This window comes from Mesoplodon densirostris, chromosome 6, assembly GCF_025265405.1.
Source record: "Mesoplodon densirostris isolate mMesDen1 chromosome 6, mMesDen1 primary haplotype, whole genome shotgun sequence".
Taxonomy (NCBI): domain Eukaryota; kingdom Metazoa; phylum Chordata; class Mammalia; order Artiodactyla; family Ziphiidae; genus Mesoplodon; species Mesoplodon densirostris.
The window spans coordinates 82,460,606-82,475,180 of NC_082666.1; the positions used below are offsets into that span (position 1 = coordinate 82,460,606).

The 14,575-nt window shown below is 36.9% G+C and overlaps 1 protein-coding gene across 2 annotated transcripts in view; it reads right to left on the reverse strand.

The window, feature by feature from the left end:
* The window catches only part of TRPM6 (transient receptor potential cation channel subfamily M member 6), a 141,010-nt gene that overhangs the window by 69,615 nt on the left and 56,820 nt on the right, over positions 1-14,575 (reverse strand). For both annotated transcript variants that reach the window (XM_060100901.1, XM_060100902.1), the window contains exons 9-16: positions 13,495-13,618; positions 11,381-11,453; positions 11,161-11,261; positions 8,019-8,153; positions 6,883-6,936; positions 4,931-5,071; positions 2,314-2,415; positions 237-517 (exon numbers count right to left, since the gene is read on the reverse strand). In XM_060100901.1, the coding sequence (XP_059956884.1) occupies positions 237-517; positions 2,314-2,415; positions 4,931-5,071; positions 6,883-6,936; positions 8,019-8,153; positions 11,161-11,261; positions 11,381-11,453; positions 13,495-13,618 (1,011 nt within the window). The remainder of the gene's footprint in view (positions 1-236; positions 518-2,313; positions 2,416-4,930; positions 5,072-6,882; positions 6,937-8,018; positions 8,154-11,160; positions 11,262-11,380; positions 11,454-13,494; positions 13,619-14,575) is intronic.

Genomic DNA, 14,575 nt, shown 5'->3' on the forward strand with positions numbered 1-14,575 from the left:
GATTTGACAATTAGTAAAGAGCTGGACTAGGACTAGAACCCAAGTCTCCTGACTTGAATGCCACCTCTCTTCCTTTTAGTCCTTAAAATACCTCAAGACCCTTATTTATGGGAGAGTCCATGAAACACACGGCTATAAGTCCACTCATCTTACAAGTTCTAAGCTGAGGGAGATAAATGTGTCTAACCATTCTAAGAACTGTCGATGTTAATATTAGGTAAAGGGAGAACTCCTACTTTGAGTAATTTTTCAGCTCTTCTGAGGCATCATCAACCATATTGCTCTCCTTGGCTTCCCGGGCCATTGCTCGGTAGAGTATACAAGCAATTACTGCCTTGACTGTGGCCTCCTCTCCGTGCTGCCAGAAGAACATGGCCATCTTCTGCCTTTTCATTAGCACAGCCCAAACCAGCAGGTCGTTATAAGGATAAATAAAGCCAGTAGAGTCAGGGTCATCTGATATATTTTGTTCTTCTTTTGACTTCTTCCTTGATTTATGAAGGGCTACAGACTTTTCCTGTTAGAATACAAAATAGGAATGGGTGTCCAAATACTCAAATGCATGATGTTCTTACCTGACAAAACACATCGGGTATCTTAAAAATATTTTTAAATCACCAAAAAGAGATGGAAATAATAATAGAACTTTATAAATCAGAAACCAAAATTTTGGCCTTTTTTAATCCATTTCTTGTTGCATCTAATAATTCCAGGGTCCCTAGGCTGAGATACCTTAAGTGCACTTAACACAACTTAAAACACTATACCTTTGGAATAGAGCCACTAACTATACAACAATTTTCAATTTATCAAGGAAATGGGCTGAAATAACATATTAGATAAATGATAACTATTAAAAAAAAACAAAACTCTAACCTCACCTTACAAATAGATTCATTATCTTCCTCTTAGAAATATGGCACTAGTGTTGCCAACATTCATACAAATAGATTGGTTTTAATTTTGCTTTCCTTTATTCTGACTATATTCCCCTAGTGATGGTAATAAGTAATAATGAAATACTATTCTCTACCTGGTAAAACCACCTTTTACAGCTCATCTCAAAAACCATTCTCTAACCCCCATAGTCTTCTATATCACTTTGTATGTATCTCTCTCTCGATGCTCATCATACTGCACTGTGGTTATTACTTTGGGAGGGAGGGTGGGACCATTTCTCAGTCATAATTACATCTTCTCCAACACACCTGCATCTCAAATTCAACCAAGTGCCCAAAATACTGCCTGGCAAATAACAAGATTCAATAATTATTCTTTTTTTTTAAACATCTTTATTGGAGTATAATTGCTTTACAATGGTGTGTTAGTTTCTGCTTTATAACAAAGTGAATCAGCTATACATATACATACATCCCCATATCTCCTCCGTCTTGTATCTCCCTCCCACCCTCCCTATCCCACCCCTCTAGGTGGTCATAAAACACTGAGCTGATCTCTGTGTGCTATGCGGCTGCTTCCCACTAGCTATCTATTTTACATTTGGTAGCATATATATGTGAATGCCACTCTCTCACTTCGTCCCAGCTTATTCTTTTTAATTAAAGGAGATCATAGCAAAAATAGTAACAAGCTTCCTCTATTTCTATAAATGAAGGGAATTTATGTTCATTGATTATGACCAACGGTAATTTTATGAAATATCTTTTCATTTTAAGAGCTATAAAAAGCAAACCTCTTTCAGCCAACATAGGAACCATTTATATGGAAACTCTTAAACAAAAGCATTCACCCCCAGAGGAAAGTGGGATTGAGGTAGTAAAGGGAGGGGGGCATAATGCTGCTCACACACGCTCACATGCACACACACAGTCATAAATACATTATCATTGTCATACTGTAACATTAGGCCAAAATTATTTTTTAGAAAGCTTCAAAAGGGAAAAAAGAAGATGCAAGAGGACAGTGTCAGAGAAAAGAAAGCAGAAGGAAACAGTCACCTCCAATTAGCCTTGGGGAAAAGAGGAGGAGGGTGCAATGTTGGGCTAATGATTCTATTTTTTAGTACCATCCCATGGACTGCCTTCCTGAGTCAACATCTGGACATGGTAGAGGTAGGAACAAGGAAGGCAGCCTGAGGTGCCAGCCCCGGCAAATCATTTAGTTGCTTGTCCTGGGCGTTTGATCACCACTGTTAGAGAACACCTGTATTATGCTTTTGACTTGTGCCATCTGTTTATAGTACCTGTAAATGATCCCTCTATTTGTACCCCCCATTCTCAAACTTTAAATGAAGAAAAGATCTCAGTCTTTAAGGACAATTTTCTTTTCAAATCTAAAATAAGTAACTGGTACCTTGACTTTGTAAGGTTGGGCAGTTCTAATGAACTGGTAATGCAGTGTGCTTTCTGCAGATTCATTTCTATTTCCTGAGCGGCATCTTCGGTGAAGAGGGGGCTGGGGAGGGCTTTGAGCAAAAGTGGTCACTTGCTGGAATATGTTATTTTATTTTTAAAATAAAACAAAAAGGGAAAAAGATGATTATAGTGGTAACAATTAACATTTTATTTCTAGACAACAATAAAACCAAATATAATATTGTGTCCTATCAAATAACCAATGGTTCTGTCTCTCATCCAAGATTAGTAATTAATTACTCCTCCAACAAGAGCCTCTCAGGATCCCCTTCTTACTAAGCACACTCTTATTTCCTAACATCTTAGAGAACGTGTCCTTTTGCTCCCTATCATATATCTGCATTCCTTTTCTCTGTGGAAATTCCATTAGAATCAATCGATGTTCTATACCTGAAACAAGTTCAGAATAGGCAATAAAGATTCACAGTTCTGATAAGAAAAAGTTCCCATTCACAAACAGCTCCAAGGTTAAGCTTCAGTTAGAAAGTTACGGAATTTTTCCAGGTGTTATATCACTACTGGAATTCCAGTGGCTAGGCCCAATAACAACATAATTAATTGCTTGGCAGCATGAAGCTTTCATCAATGAAAAACAAAAACCAACGAGAGCATTCTTAAAGGGACTGACATAAAATTTCCAATACAAACCGTATTGGGAACTTTGAACTTTATTTTACTTATTTATTAATATTTATTTATTTATTTTATTTGTACTTTATTTACTTATTTTTAGTTTGTGTTTTACAGATATAAATTAGATGTAGAAGTAATGGGGTCCAACTTTTTAAAGAAACTACTCAAATTATTATCATTATTATTACTGTGATATAGAATTAATAGTATCACTAGTAATAATCATAATGACTATTAGTATTAAGCTACTCTATACCCTCTATGTACCAGGAATATGGGTTTTCCTGGGTATTCTAGGTATTATTTTATTAATCCTTTTGATAAATTTATGAAAGGGGTATTATATTATTCCCATTTTAAAGATAAGGAAACTGACACACAGAGAGGTTAAGTTTCTCACTCGAGATTACACAGTTACTAATGAACAAAACTAAGATTCAGTCCCAGATCTCTCCGCCTCCAAACCATGTATTTGTTAACTGCTACGATCTAATTTACTAGGAAACACAATAAACTCTGTACTCCTTCACTAGAAAATAATTAGAGAAATGGGCAATTTCCTACCCATTTCCAGAAAGGGCATTAGAGGAACCTGCCTAGCATGCTCCCCACTGGGCTGCACCAAGGTCACAGTCAGTCCTATACCTGCCACTGGTAATCTCATAGCAAGGCATATTTTGTTTACATGAAGGCATTGATACCTCAAGTGTATCCCTATGCCTGTGAAATGCCAATAAAGAACATTTTCTCTTTGAGAGTTGGGTTTCTTTTGTTTTGTTTTCTCATCCCTTAAAGCCAAGTTGGGTTTTCACTTCACCTCATTCTTTAAAAATAAAGGTCAAAAGTAGCTTGAGGGCTTCCCTGGTGGCGCGGTGGTTGAGAGTCCGCCTGCCGGTGCAGGGGACACAGGCTCGTGCTCTGGTCTGGGAAGATCCCACATGCCGCGGAGCGGCTGGGCCCGTGAGCCATGGCCGCTGAGCCTGTGCGTCAGGAGCCTGTGCTCCGCAATGGGAGAGGCCACAACGGTGAGAGGCCCATGTACCGCAAAAAAAAAAAAAAAAAAAAAAAAAGTAGCTTGATATTCTAGACTCTTTATGTGATCTTATCCCAAAGTATCTTTCCAGTGTCATCCCTCACAACCTTCTGGCACTTGTCCAGTGACAAAGGTCTTCTTGTCACGGCAAAACCATACCATGGTGTCCACAGCACTGTGCCTTTAACTGTTCCCGCTCTTCTCTCAGCCAAAAATGCCCCAAACTACCTTTTCTAACACTTTCATTATCCCCTAATAAGAACTAGGCTCTTCAGTGTACTGATCTGTACTGGCAATTTTAAGAAACAAGCAATGTTTTCTCTGCTAATCAACTAACCAGCAACTCTAATTTTACATTCCTAGACTTTCAAAAATATGATGGAAAATAAAATACGTATAATATGTATTTTCACATGGTACATTCTGCATGCATCTTCCAATATAATCCCTAGAGACTTGTTCCAAGTTTGTCATCTCCAGGCTATGTACTATTATGAGTTATAGATATAATCCTATTAAGCTTTCCACTTCTGTATTTTCAAAAGATAAAGAAAGATAAGGAAAGAACCGGTCATCTCTCCCTCTAACCCTTCTCACCACATACTTCTGTGTCAATACGGCACATATTATATCCTGTTTTGTACTGTGGCTAGTTATTCATAAATCTGTTTCCTCTAAAAGTTTCTAAACTCCTGATCTTTATATCCATCCCAGGCCAGCATGCCGGCACTTAGCACAGTAATTTACATGCAGCAGACATTCAATAAATGTCGATAAATAGCATGTCCATTTTGGAAGCTCTTCCCATCTAAACGTCCCGAGCCATTTTTCTAAAAGTATAACTCCTAGGAATCCTTAATTTTACTAGGGTACTTTTCAATTATGCTACCTTATGTTTTCTGTAGAGGTTGCTGTAGAGGGCTCTGAAATTTTTTCTGGTATAGCTGCTGCGATATGCTCTACCAATAAGGTATTCTATCACCAGTCCAATGTCAATCAGCGTTATTCTGTAGCCTGAGAGAAGGGCATGCTGAAACAAAAACATGTAACACGTAACTGTCAGTTCTCTTTTTCTATCTCTTTTGCCATGTCACTAGAACATAACCAAATAAACTGCAAAGAGGGAGACACACACTCTTCAGCCCTAGAACAATGCTTAAGACTCACAAATGAGTTATCACTAATAACTAAAACAAGAACAAAAACAACTGATCACTTAATATGGCAGCTACTGATACAACCTGGTTGTTCAAATGGGAAAAAATTCTTAGCCTTAAGATGTTTTTAGTTTCATAGACATGGAATGTCTGCTTTTAAGAGCTCATTTCCTCTCTTTTTCTCTCTCATGCATATACACACTTTAGAATAAAATACATTTAAAGAGAGTACAAAAGATTGTTTTTAGCTGGAAATGACAGAACCACTACAACAAAAGTATAATCACTGGAGGATATGCTGGAGGGTCCAAAAGTAACACTAAGTTAAATCTTAAGCTTCTCTATTGAAATGGCTGTAACACTTTGCACCGTGTTGACCAAATCATACACAAAACAAGAATAGGAAAGGAAGTAGAACAAATAGAAATAAGGAACATGAAGCAGCAGAGCAAAATGAGATTTCAAAATTCGAGGCTGTACCAAGACCAGCGTCATGGCTGGTAGGGGCCTGAGTAGCAGGTTTCCAAGCACATGGGCCTAGGCCAAATGAAAACTGCTCTGACCCCTTAAAGGCAACCACAGTGCCTCTTCATAAGTGTTACTTCTGAGCTGCCATTCATAGCACACTTTTAAAGGCACAGAGCGCTGAACAAGATCTTTGAAATGAACAGATTGTGAACAATGTTCCCAAAGCTTTGAACAACAAATAAGGTTACAGATATAAATAAATGCAAATAATTTAATTTCTCTCTTTCACATTCATAATTCACTTTTTCCAAGGAACACAAATCATGCTCTCATTTTGCTGCTAGTTAAACACATATCTAACTATTTCACTCCTTTTTCTTCAGTTTACCATGACAGAATCAGAGTTTAAGGAGATAATCTAAAGAACATCATTTGACCCAACATAAATCAATGCAAGGTAAATTTACGTTGGCATGGACACTTTTGCTTACTGCTAATCTGCCAACTAAATGTCCTCCTCCAGTCCTTTTACTCCCACCAAATCAACATAATCAGAAAGCCCACACTCTCTCCATCAAGATATTAGACTTCAGTATTAAGGCAAAAAAAGTCTGTTAAATTGGAAAGTTCTGGTAACTAATGGGGGATCAGAGATGATTTTAAGTCTGACTTAACTCAAAGTTCAATGAGAATACCATGAGCAAAATATTAGCAAAGGTATAGACCAGTAGGATCCATCCTGGTTCCCTAGAACAATGTTTAGACTCACCAAGGAAGTGAGAGCCCCAGAGTTATCACTAATAGACAAAACAAGAACAAAAACAATGGAATCACATACCAGTCCTTCAATAAAGATAACAGAACCAGGAAGTTTCTCTATTTTCAGCAGGTATTATTATCATCATTGGCAATATTGTTGTATCATGTTAAGCTGAAATTCTGCTTGGAAGTTTCTATGTCTCCAATTCATGTTTTATAAGAGAAAATAATTATTAGCTAATGCCACTTACTTGGTGGGTCAAATCTTTTAAAACACAAATTACAAGAAAAAATATGAGTGTGGTTTGGTGATGAAATTGTTCGGTCACAGGTAAAGAAGGTAGGTAATTCACTAGAAAATCCAAGTCTACATTTTACAAAGCAAAATCTGGTAACACTTCACCACAAAGCTAAGACAATACCAGAAGAAATTTGTACACCTTCATAATTAGGTTACCTGTTTTACATCTTGGACAAGATGATGCAAGAGCATATTGGTTGGTCCTTGTTTCTGTAATAAAGAACAAAAGGAAGAATTTTAATTACCTTTTAATTACCATGTGCTAGGGAGAAATAAAAAACCTTTATTTCAGAATTCATAAATAATCCAGAATACTGAAAACTTTCTTCAACATCTTTAGTAATGAAACTTAAGCCAAATTAATTCTAAGGAAGGTATTTCCCAAGAGAAGATGTGATTAGATTGAAATATTTTTCAATGCAAGATGTATATATCTAGGAAGTAAGGCCTTAATTAACTTTGTGTGGCAAGAGGCAGAAATAAATTTTAACTAATCTGTAACTAACCTTTATTATATATAAATCACACAATTACAAATTTCATCACACAATTATATTCTACCAACGAATATTTATTGAACACTTACTACGTTCATTCAAGCTACTGAGGGATTCAATGAAGAATAGAAGTACTTTCTTCATAGAATTTTTACAATCTAATAGAAGAGAGTGGGACTTACACTAAAAATAACCAACAATAATGAAGATAGGTATGTTCAAAAGAGTGGCAAATAATCCATATTATAGGGGCACTATAATATGTGAATTGGAATAATCAAGAAGATAGGACTTGAACAGGGCTTTAAAGAAAGGGTAAGATTCAAAGGCCCTTAGGAAGGACATCTCAAGAAGGGTGCTTGGCTTAAGCAACTGGTGTCTTTACAAGGAATAAGCCAGTCTTGTTTCAATAAAAGGTTTACATAGGAAAATTGCAGGAACAAAATTTTAAGTGTCCTTAGGTTGAAATGCTTCTAATTACTCAATAAAAGCAATTTGTTCTTATTCACATCTTTGGCTTTAATTATGGTCTTACTATCCTATTTTCTTAAATTAGTTTATGCTTCTGTTCTGTATAATTAATTAAAATGGGAAACACAGAAATGACTATAGGATACAATGGATTTGGTAAGAAAGTTTCTTCTTTGGTTGAAAAGTCGACGACTCTCTATAAGTTATCTTTGTACATGAACGTTGAAGGAGACTTGATCATTCAAGATATAGTTTAAGCTAAGTGTTAAGCTAATTAATAAATAAATCTTAAGGAGGTGACTAATGAAATGTTCCAGTACTCACTGTATTATAGAGCTCTTCCAGTCGGGAGATGGTAAGAAAGCGATGGAGGTTCATGCCATATTCTATTAAAAGCTTCACGAAATCTACTCGATCCATCACCAAAGCATCTAACATTGCTTGTTCTAGCGAGCCAGGCTTCAGAGGGCAGAAATAAGTAAGAGATACAGAGAAATTAAGAAAGTAGAAATAACTAAAGAATTACATGTATTTGAACTCAAAACTATACAGACAAAATAATCATAAAATACAATCTTACTAAGAAATGTTCAGGACCTAAGTGAAGAAATAACAAATGGTAAACTGAAGGCATAAAAGACCTCTTGAATAAATGTGTTCTTGGATGAGAAGATTGACTGTGGTAAAGATCTCAATGCTTCCCAAATTAATGTTTGAATTTAATGCAATTCTAATAAAAATCCAAGGTTTCTTTCCCTTCCTTCTTTTCCTTCTGCTTCTTTTTCTTTTTTTCTTTTTTTTTGGGGGGGGGTAACTTGGCATGTTCCCATTTAAACTATACCCGACTTCTGGGTATAATGGCAAATTAAACACACTCATCTACTTTTACTCCTACCTAAAACCCCACTAAAATTACAGTAAAGGGTTTTTTTTGTCTTTTTGTGTTTTTTTTTAAAGAAATGAATCCACAAGAACAAGGAGGTCAAGAATGAAACATTTTAGAAGTTGAAAAGCAGATGGTCAAATGGTAATTGACTTAGCAGTCTCCAGAAAGCCAAAAAATGGAAGTCCCTAGAAATTGGAAAAAAGTCAAGAACCAAACAAAATCTATGCCACAGAATTCTGACAGCATAAATGCTAACATTGGGACCTTCCCACTCATCTTCCCCTATTGATTTCCGTAACAATAGGAACAAGGCTTTACCTTCTAAGCAGAAGATTGGAGGATTTCTCTCTGATATTGTGATGAATACAAAAGAAAATATATGAATATGCTAACACTTCAGGTTCCCCAACAAATGGGGACAGCCAGATCACCCTACTGTGAAACCCAAATCTACAGGCTCAGAATTTCTAATGAGCTTTCTTTCCTCCACACTTAAACAAAGAGTCCAGGACAAACAGACCAAAAAACGTCAACCACGAGGAATCAGACAATACAGGAAGAAGAAAACTTCAAAAGAACTATCATTAATAGCTTAAAAAAAACAAAAGAACATATTATATTCAGGATGCTAAGACCTAGGGTCTGTCATACAGAGTGAAGTAAGTCAGAAAGAGAAAAACAAATACCATATGCTAATGCATATATATGGAATTTAAAAACAAACGATGGTACTGATGAACCTAGTTGCAGAGCAGGAATAAAGAGGTAGACATAGAAAATGGACTTGAGGACACGGGGTGGGAGGGCGAAGCTGGGGCGAAGTGAGAGTAGCATCGACATATATACACTACCAAATGGAAAATAGTTGGCTGGTGGGAAGCAGCAGCGTAGCACAGGGAGACCAGCTTGGTGCTTTGCGATAACCTAGAGGGGTGGGATAGGGAGGGTGGGAGGGAGGCTCAAGAGGGAGGGGATATGGGGGCATGTATATGCATATGGCTGGTTCGCTTTGTTGTGCAACAGAAACTAACACAGTATTGAGAAGCAATTATACTCCAATAAAGATCTATTTAAAAAAAGGTACATGTACACCTTCCCTATGACCCAGCAATTCACTTGTAGAGAAATAAAAACATATGTCCACAAAAAGAAAATAAATAAATAAAAATTAAAAAAATAAAAAGACAACAAATTTGCTCTCAGGAATTAATAATATGCTACCAGAAACAAAAAGCTACATACAAGGCGTGAAAAATTAAACTTGAGGAAATCTACCAAAGAAAAGATATAGAAGATAAGAGGAAAAGATAAGATTAGAGGAGCAGTCCATAGGTCTAACATTTAAATGGTAAAATTCCTGAATGAGAGCAGAGAAAACAGGGGAGGAAACTCCCCAGAAAGGAAACACATGATTGCCAAGTTGAAAGCAAGTGCCCAGTGTAATGGATATAAAGACTCCTAACGACGCACATCATTGTGAAATCTCAGAACACTGGAACAAGAGAAGATTTTTTTAAACTCCCAGAGAAGAAAGAAATGGTCATAAACAAAGGATCAGAAAACAGAACGATTTTTACTTCTCAACAGTACTGCTGGGTGCTGGAAGCTAAGCATTTAAAATTCTCTAGGAAAATTAGTTCCATCTTGAATTAAAATATATCCAAACATATAAGGCCTCAAAATTTTTATCTCCCATACTCCCTTTCTCAGGAAGTTACTGCAAGCTACACATCATCAAATAAAGGAGTAAATCAAGAAAGAGGAAAACAGGGGATACAAAAAACAGGTGTTCTAACAAAGGAGGGAATCTCCAAGATGATGAAGGATGACAGCTCAGCACCAGGAATAGCAGGCAACCAGTCCAGATTGCAGCAGGGAGGGCACAGACAGAAATGTTAAGAGCTCTCCAAAATTAATCAGAAAACAGCAATATGACTTATTATTTAGAAATATGGAGATTTATAAATGTCAGAACAGTCCAAAAATGTCAAAAGTGCTTGGCTCTAGTGATTAGCAGGACAGGGAACTACTGTCTTTTTGGTAGCTTTTTAGTACCATTTGATGTTTTAAACAATGTGCACAAATTAGCTCAACCCCAAACTAATAGACCTATGGTCTGGTCACAACTGTAATTTTTTAAAAATGAAATGTTAACGGTGATTAGCATTAACACTACGAGTAATCTTTTTTCTTCCTGCTTTTCTCTGTTTTCACTCATTCCTATTGTGAGCATGCATTACACTTTAGTGCAAAAAAATAAGATAAACTTTAAGTTTTGAATAACAATATAAAAATCTGCCCATTGAAAAAGTAAATAAAAAATCCTTCCATCTGTCTTTCCTCCGACTTCCTTTGTCAGCTTCAATTAGGCTGCAAAGCCAGAGGAAAAAATGTTTTCAGGGAGGCAAAGTAGATGAGAGAAATGTCTTAGCAATGGTGTGTACCCAGCATCAGAGATGCTACCCTACCTCCACATCCATCCCCAAAGCAACCTATCTCTCCTCCAATTCTCTCTTTTGTCCCTCCCTAACAAACCAACACACGACACAGGTCTTTCAAATAACTTCATTTTCATTATACCTTCCAATGTTGTCCATACATTAGGATATGTTTCTTGGCAATGTCCATCCTGTCCCAAGCCATTGCCAGATTTAATTGTTCTGATGCTGATAAATTTGTGCCTAGGGTAAAAGAAAGGAATCACATATTCTGTTTACGATATCAACATAAAAAGCACAAAGTGCCACAGAATGTGAAAAGAGGGAAGGAGGAACAATTGTAACCGTATTTAGACACTCACCCTTTAGCAGAGCTGTTAGGATTGCTAAATCAAGGTCCTGTGACTCCTCAGAATCAGCATCAAAAATGGTAATCTGTAACAGTTGAAAAACAGAAAGCCATACATTTTGGGGACTAGCAAAGAAATGCTTTCAAAAGTACCCACAAGATTTGCTCTTGAGCTAATGAATTAAGTGAAACATTCATCATTAATGTCAAAAATCACACAGAGTTAAAAAAAATTCTTTTTTTTTTACTAATAAGAGAGAAAACTTTTAAGTAGGGTAATGGCAAATTGTACGCATTCAGGGGATAAAAAAAAACTGAAAAATTCCAAGTATCTTAGAGGAAACATGCATGAAAGAACATTACTACATTAATTTACTATTCACATGCTATAATGGAAAGAAACTCAGTGTCAATTCCTCATGTAAAGAAAACCATTCCTCATTTTGAAAGAATACGAAATGAGATCCTTCTGTTCACCTAGCTTTAGAAACTAAGACTTTTGCTTTTTAATGAGAAATGAATCCTCAAGGATTTGTCATAAAATAAGTGAGGCAATTACAATGCACCCAGTGAGCAAGTACAATGGACAGTGAAGAAAGCCTTCACAACATCAAAGCCTCCAGTGCATCCTTGCATGTGACTGATTTTTTTAAGATAAATAAGGACATTATTTATGATTATAAAAGGTCTTCTCCTGTTAAGGAATGTATCTCAATCTTTGCAGATGAAAATATATAGTAAAGGGACCTGTTCAACAAAAAAGAGCCAAGATTGCCAAGTTCTAGCCCCAGATATGCCACTAACTAGTCAGTCTTGGGTAAATATCTTAAAACCACTGCATCTCAGGTTCCTCACCCACAAGATGAGAGGAACCCACTAAATAATCTCTAAGGTCTCATAAAGATAGAATTCTTCTACAATTCACGCTAATAGCCCCTCTACGTAACAGCACCCGCCATGTGCCTGAATAAAATCAACGCTCAACTGTGCAGGAGTTGAGAACCTTTCTGTAACATGCAAACCCTTAGCTGCCTTCTCTAGTTCCCTCTTGATTATTACACCGCTCCTTGGTTACTCTCCTTGATGACAGAAGGAGACAAATATAAGGGTGATCCCTTTAATATATCCTTTTCTTAACCTACTGACTGTTGTGGGGAACATAAAATGTAGTAGACCATGCACAAGATTTCAACTCTGAGCTCCAGTTTTAGTTCTACTATTTCATAACTGCATGACTCTGGGCAAATCACTTAAATTCTCTTGGCTTCAGCTTCGTTATCTCTGAAACTGAAATAAACAATCACTGCCATATTGAACTCACTCATGGGGCTATTTCACATGAAAAAATATATTGGAAAGCACACCGTTAATTGTAGACATGGTTGTTATTTTCGTTGTTACTAGTTCAACCAAAATCCCAAAGGGTTTTTCACATCTGTTTAGCCATGCTTAGTCTAGACTGAACTTGTTCAATTGGTTTTTTGAGGGAAGGTGCTTTAATATTACCAAAATCTTGTATGATTTGGTCCAGCCTTCAAATTCTGGAAAGATCACTATGATATGACATATCTGCATATTTAATGTAACTGTCAGTTATATACTATCCAAATCACTGATAAAAATTTTGATCAAAGTACCCTAAAACACTAAAATCTTTTCCTGAATCTATATTATGTTCATAGTCCAAAGTTCGTGGCCTCTATTTTCCATCTGAGAGTTTATTCACATATTTCCATTGTCCAGTGCGTCCCCAATGATCTCCTATAGGACATACTGAGGATACTGTGATAGAGTCATCTAAGCCAGCAGACTTGAGTTTATTTAAGACATGGAGCTGTTCCTTTACCCTCTGAAAATATTTACATGTAATTTTCACTAAATTCAATCACTTTTCTGTAATACTGTTATATTGTCTAAGTGCTTTTTCCCAGGTACGGTCAGGAATATGAAGCATGGTTGGAGGGCGGGAGGAAACAAGAAGTCACGTTTACTCAACTTAAAGGTCAAGTTCTGTAGAGCTATATATAATCAAGTAAGAAATGAAAAAAAAATTGTGAAAATAAATATCACAATTGTTGAACATTAGCATTTTTTAAGTCAGTTGAGTCATCAACTCATCATACTCACAGAATCCCTGTGCACCATACACTGCATCAGAATTTGAAAAAGGTGCTTGGACTGCTTAAGACTAAAGTTGAAAGTGTTCTGAATCATGCAGATGATCTCCTCCTTCACTTGAGGACGCAGGGTCCTGGGAGAGAGAAATGGTCGTGACTTGACACAGTGCAGAGAAGGGGACAAGCCAGAAACATCAGTACAAGTACAACATCCCTGAGTCTGTCCCATGTGATGGAGAAGGTTTCTAAGGACAGTACTGCCAAGAGATAAATGAATGGGAAGGAAAGTGAAGCAGCAGCACCAGGAGAAGGCTGAATTGAAAGAGAGAATGGACTGATCTGCCATGCTCCTGGGAAGAATGCACTTGGGGCAGGGTTCTCGAGCTGATAGATTTCCAAGGGGCTGTGAATCTCCAGAAATTATGGGCATAATATTCTTAAAGAATCTGACACTGCAAAACGAAAGAGAGAGGTGTAATAGAAGAGGAAGGGGGTACGGGGTGGAAGCAGGGCTGAAAGGGGAGAGAAACTATAAGAGAAGAGTTGTCAGAGAGAAATAATAAGCAGTGAATGAATATTTATTAAGTAAATGAGTGGGGTCCACCTTTCAGTTTGTACGCACTGTATTTACTCACCTGGCAGAAATATCACGCTTTTGAAATTGGAAGAATCACAATGTGTATAGGGATGGATAGAGAAAAACTACCATCTTGTTTAAAAAGGAGAAAGAGTTAAAACTTCAACTAAGTACAACATATGCGACAAAAATGTCAGGATGTTGATTTCCCCAATTTCTGCTATTTTTACTAACAGCAATTGAATTTAAAGGTGATCTGGGGCCACAGTGGTCTCCTCCCTCACTCCCCCTGGAAATCCTTTTTTCCTAAGCTCAGACAGGGCTCAAGGTCCTTGTTAGAGGCCGGACATTCTTCAGCTAAGCTAATAGCAACTTGCATCACTGGAGGGCATTTTGGTGTTGCTTAATAAATACAAAAACCACTGAAAAATGAATTCCAGTCTCAACCTCTGTCCTCTAAGATATCCAGAGAATTCCAGTCTCTGTCCTCTAAGGATATCCGGCCTACATGAAA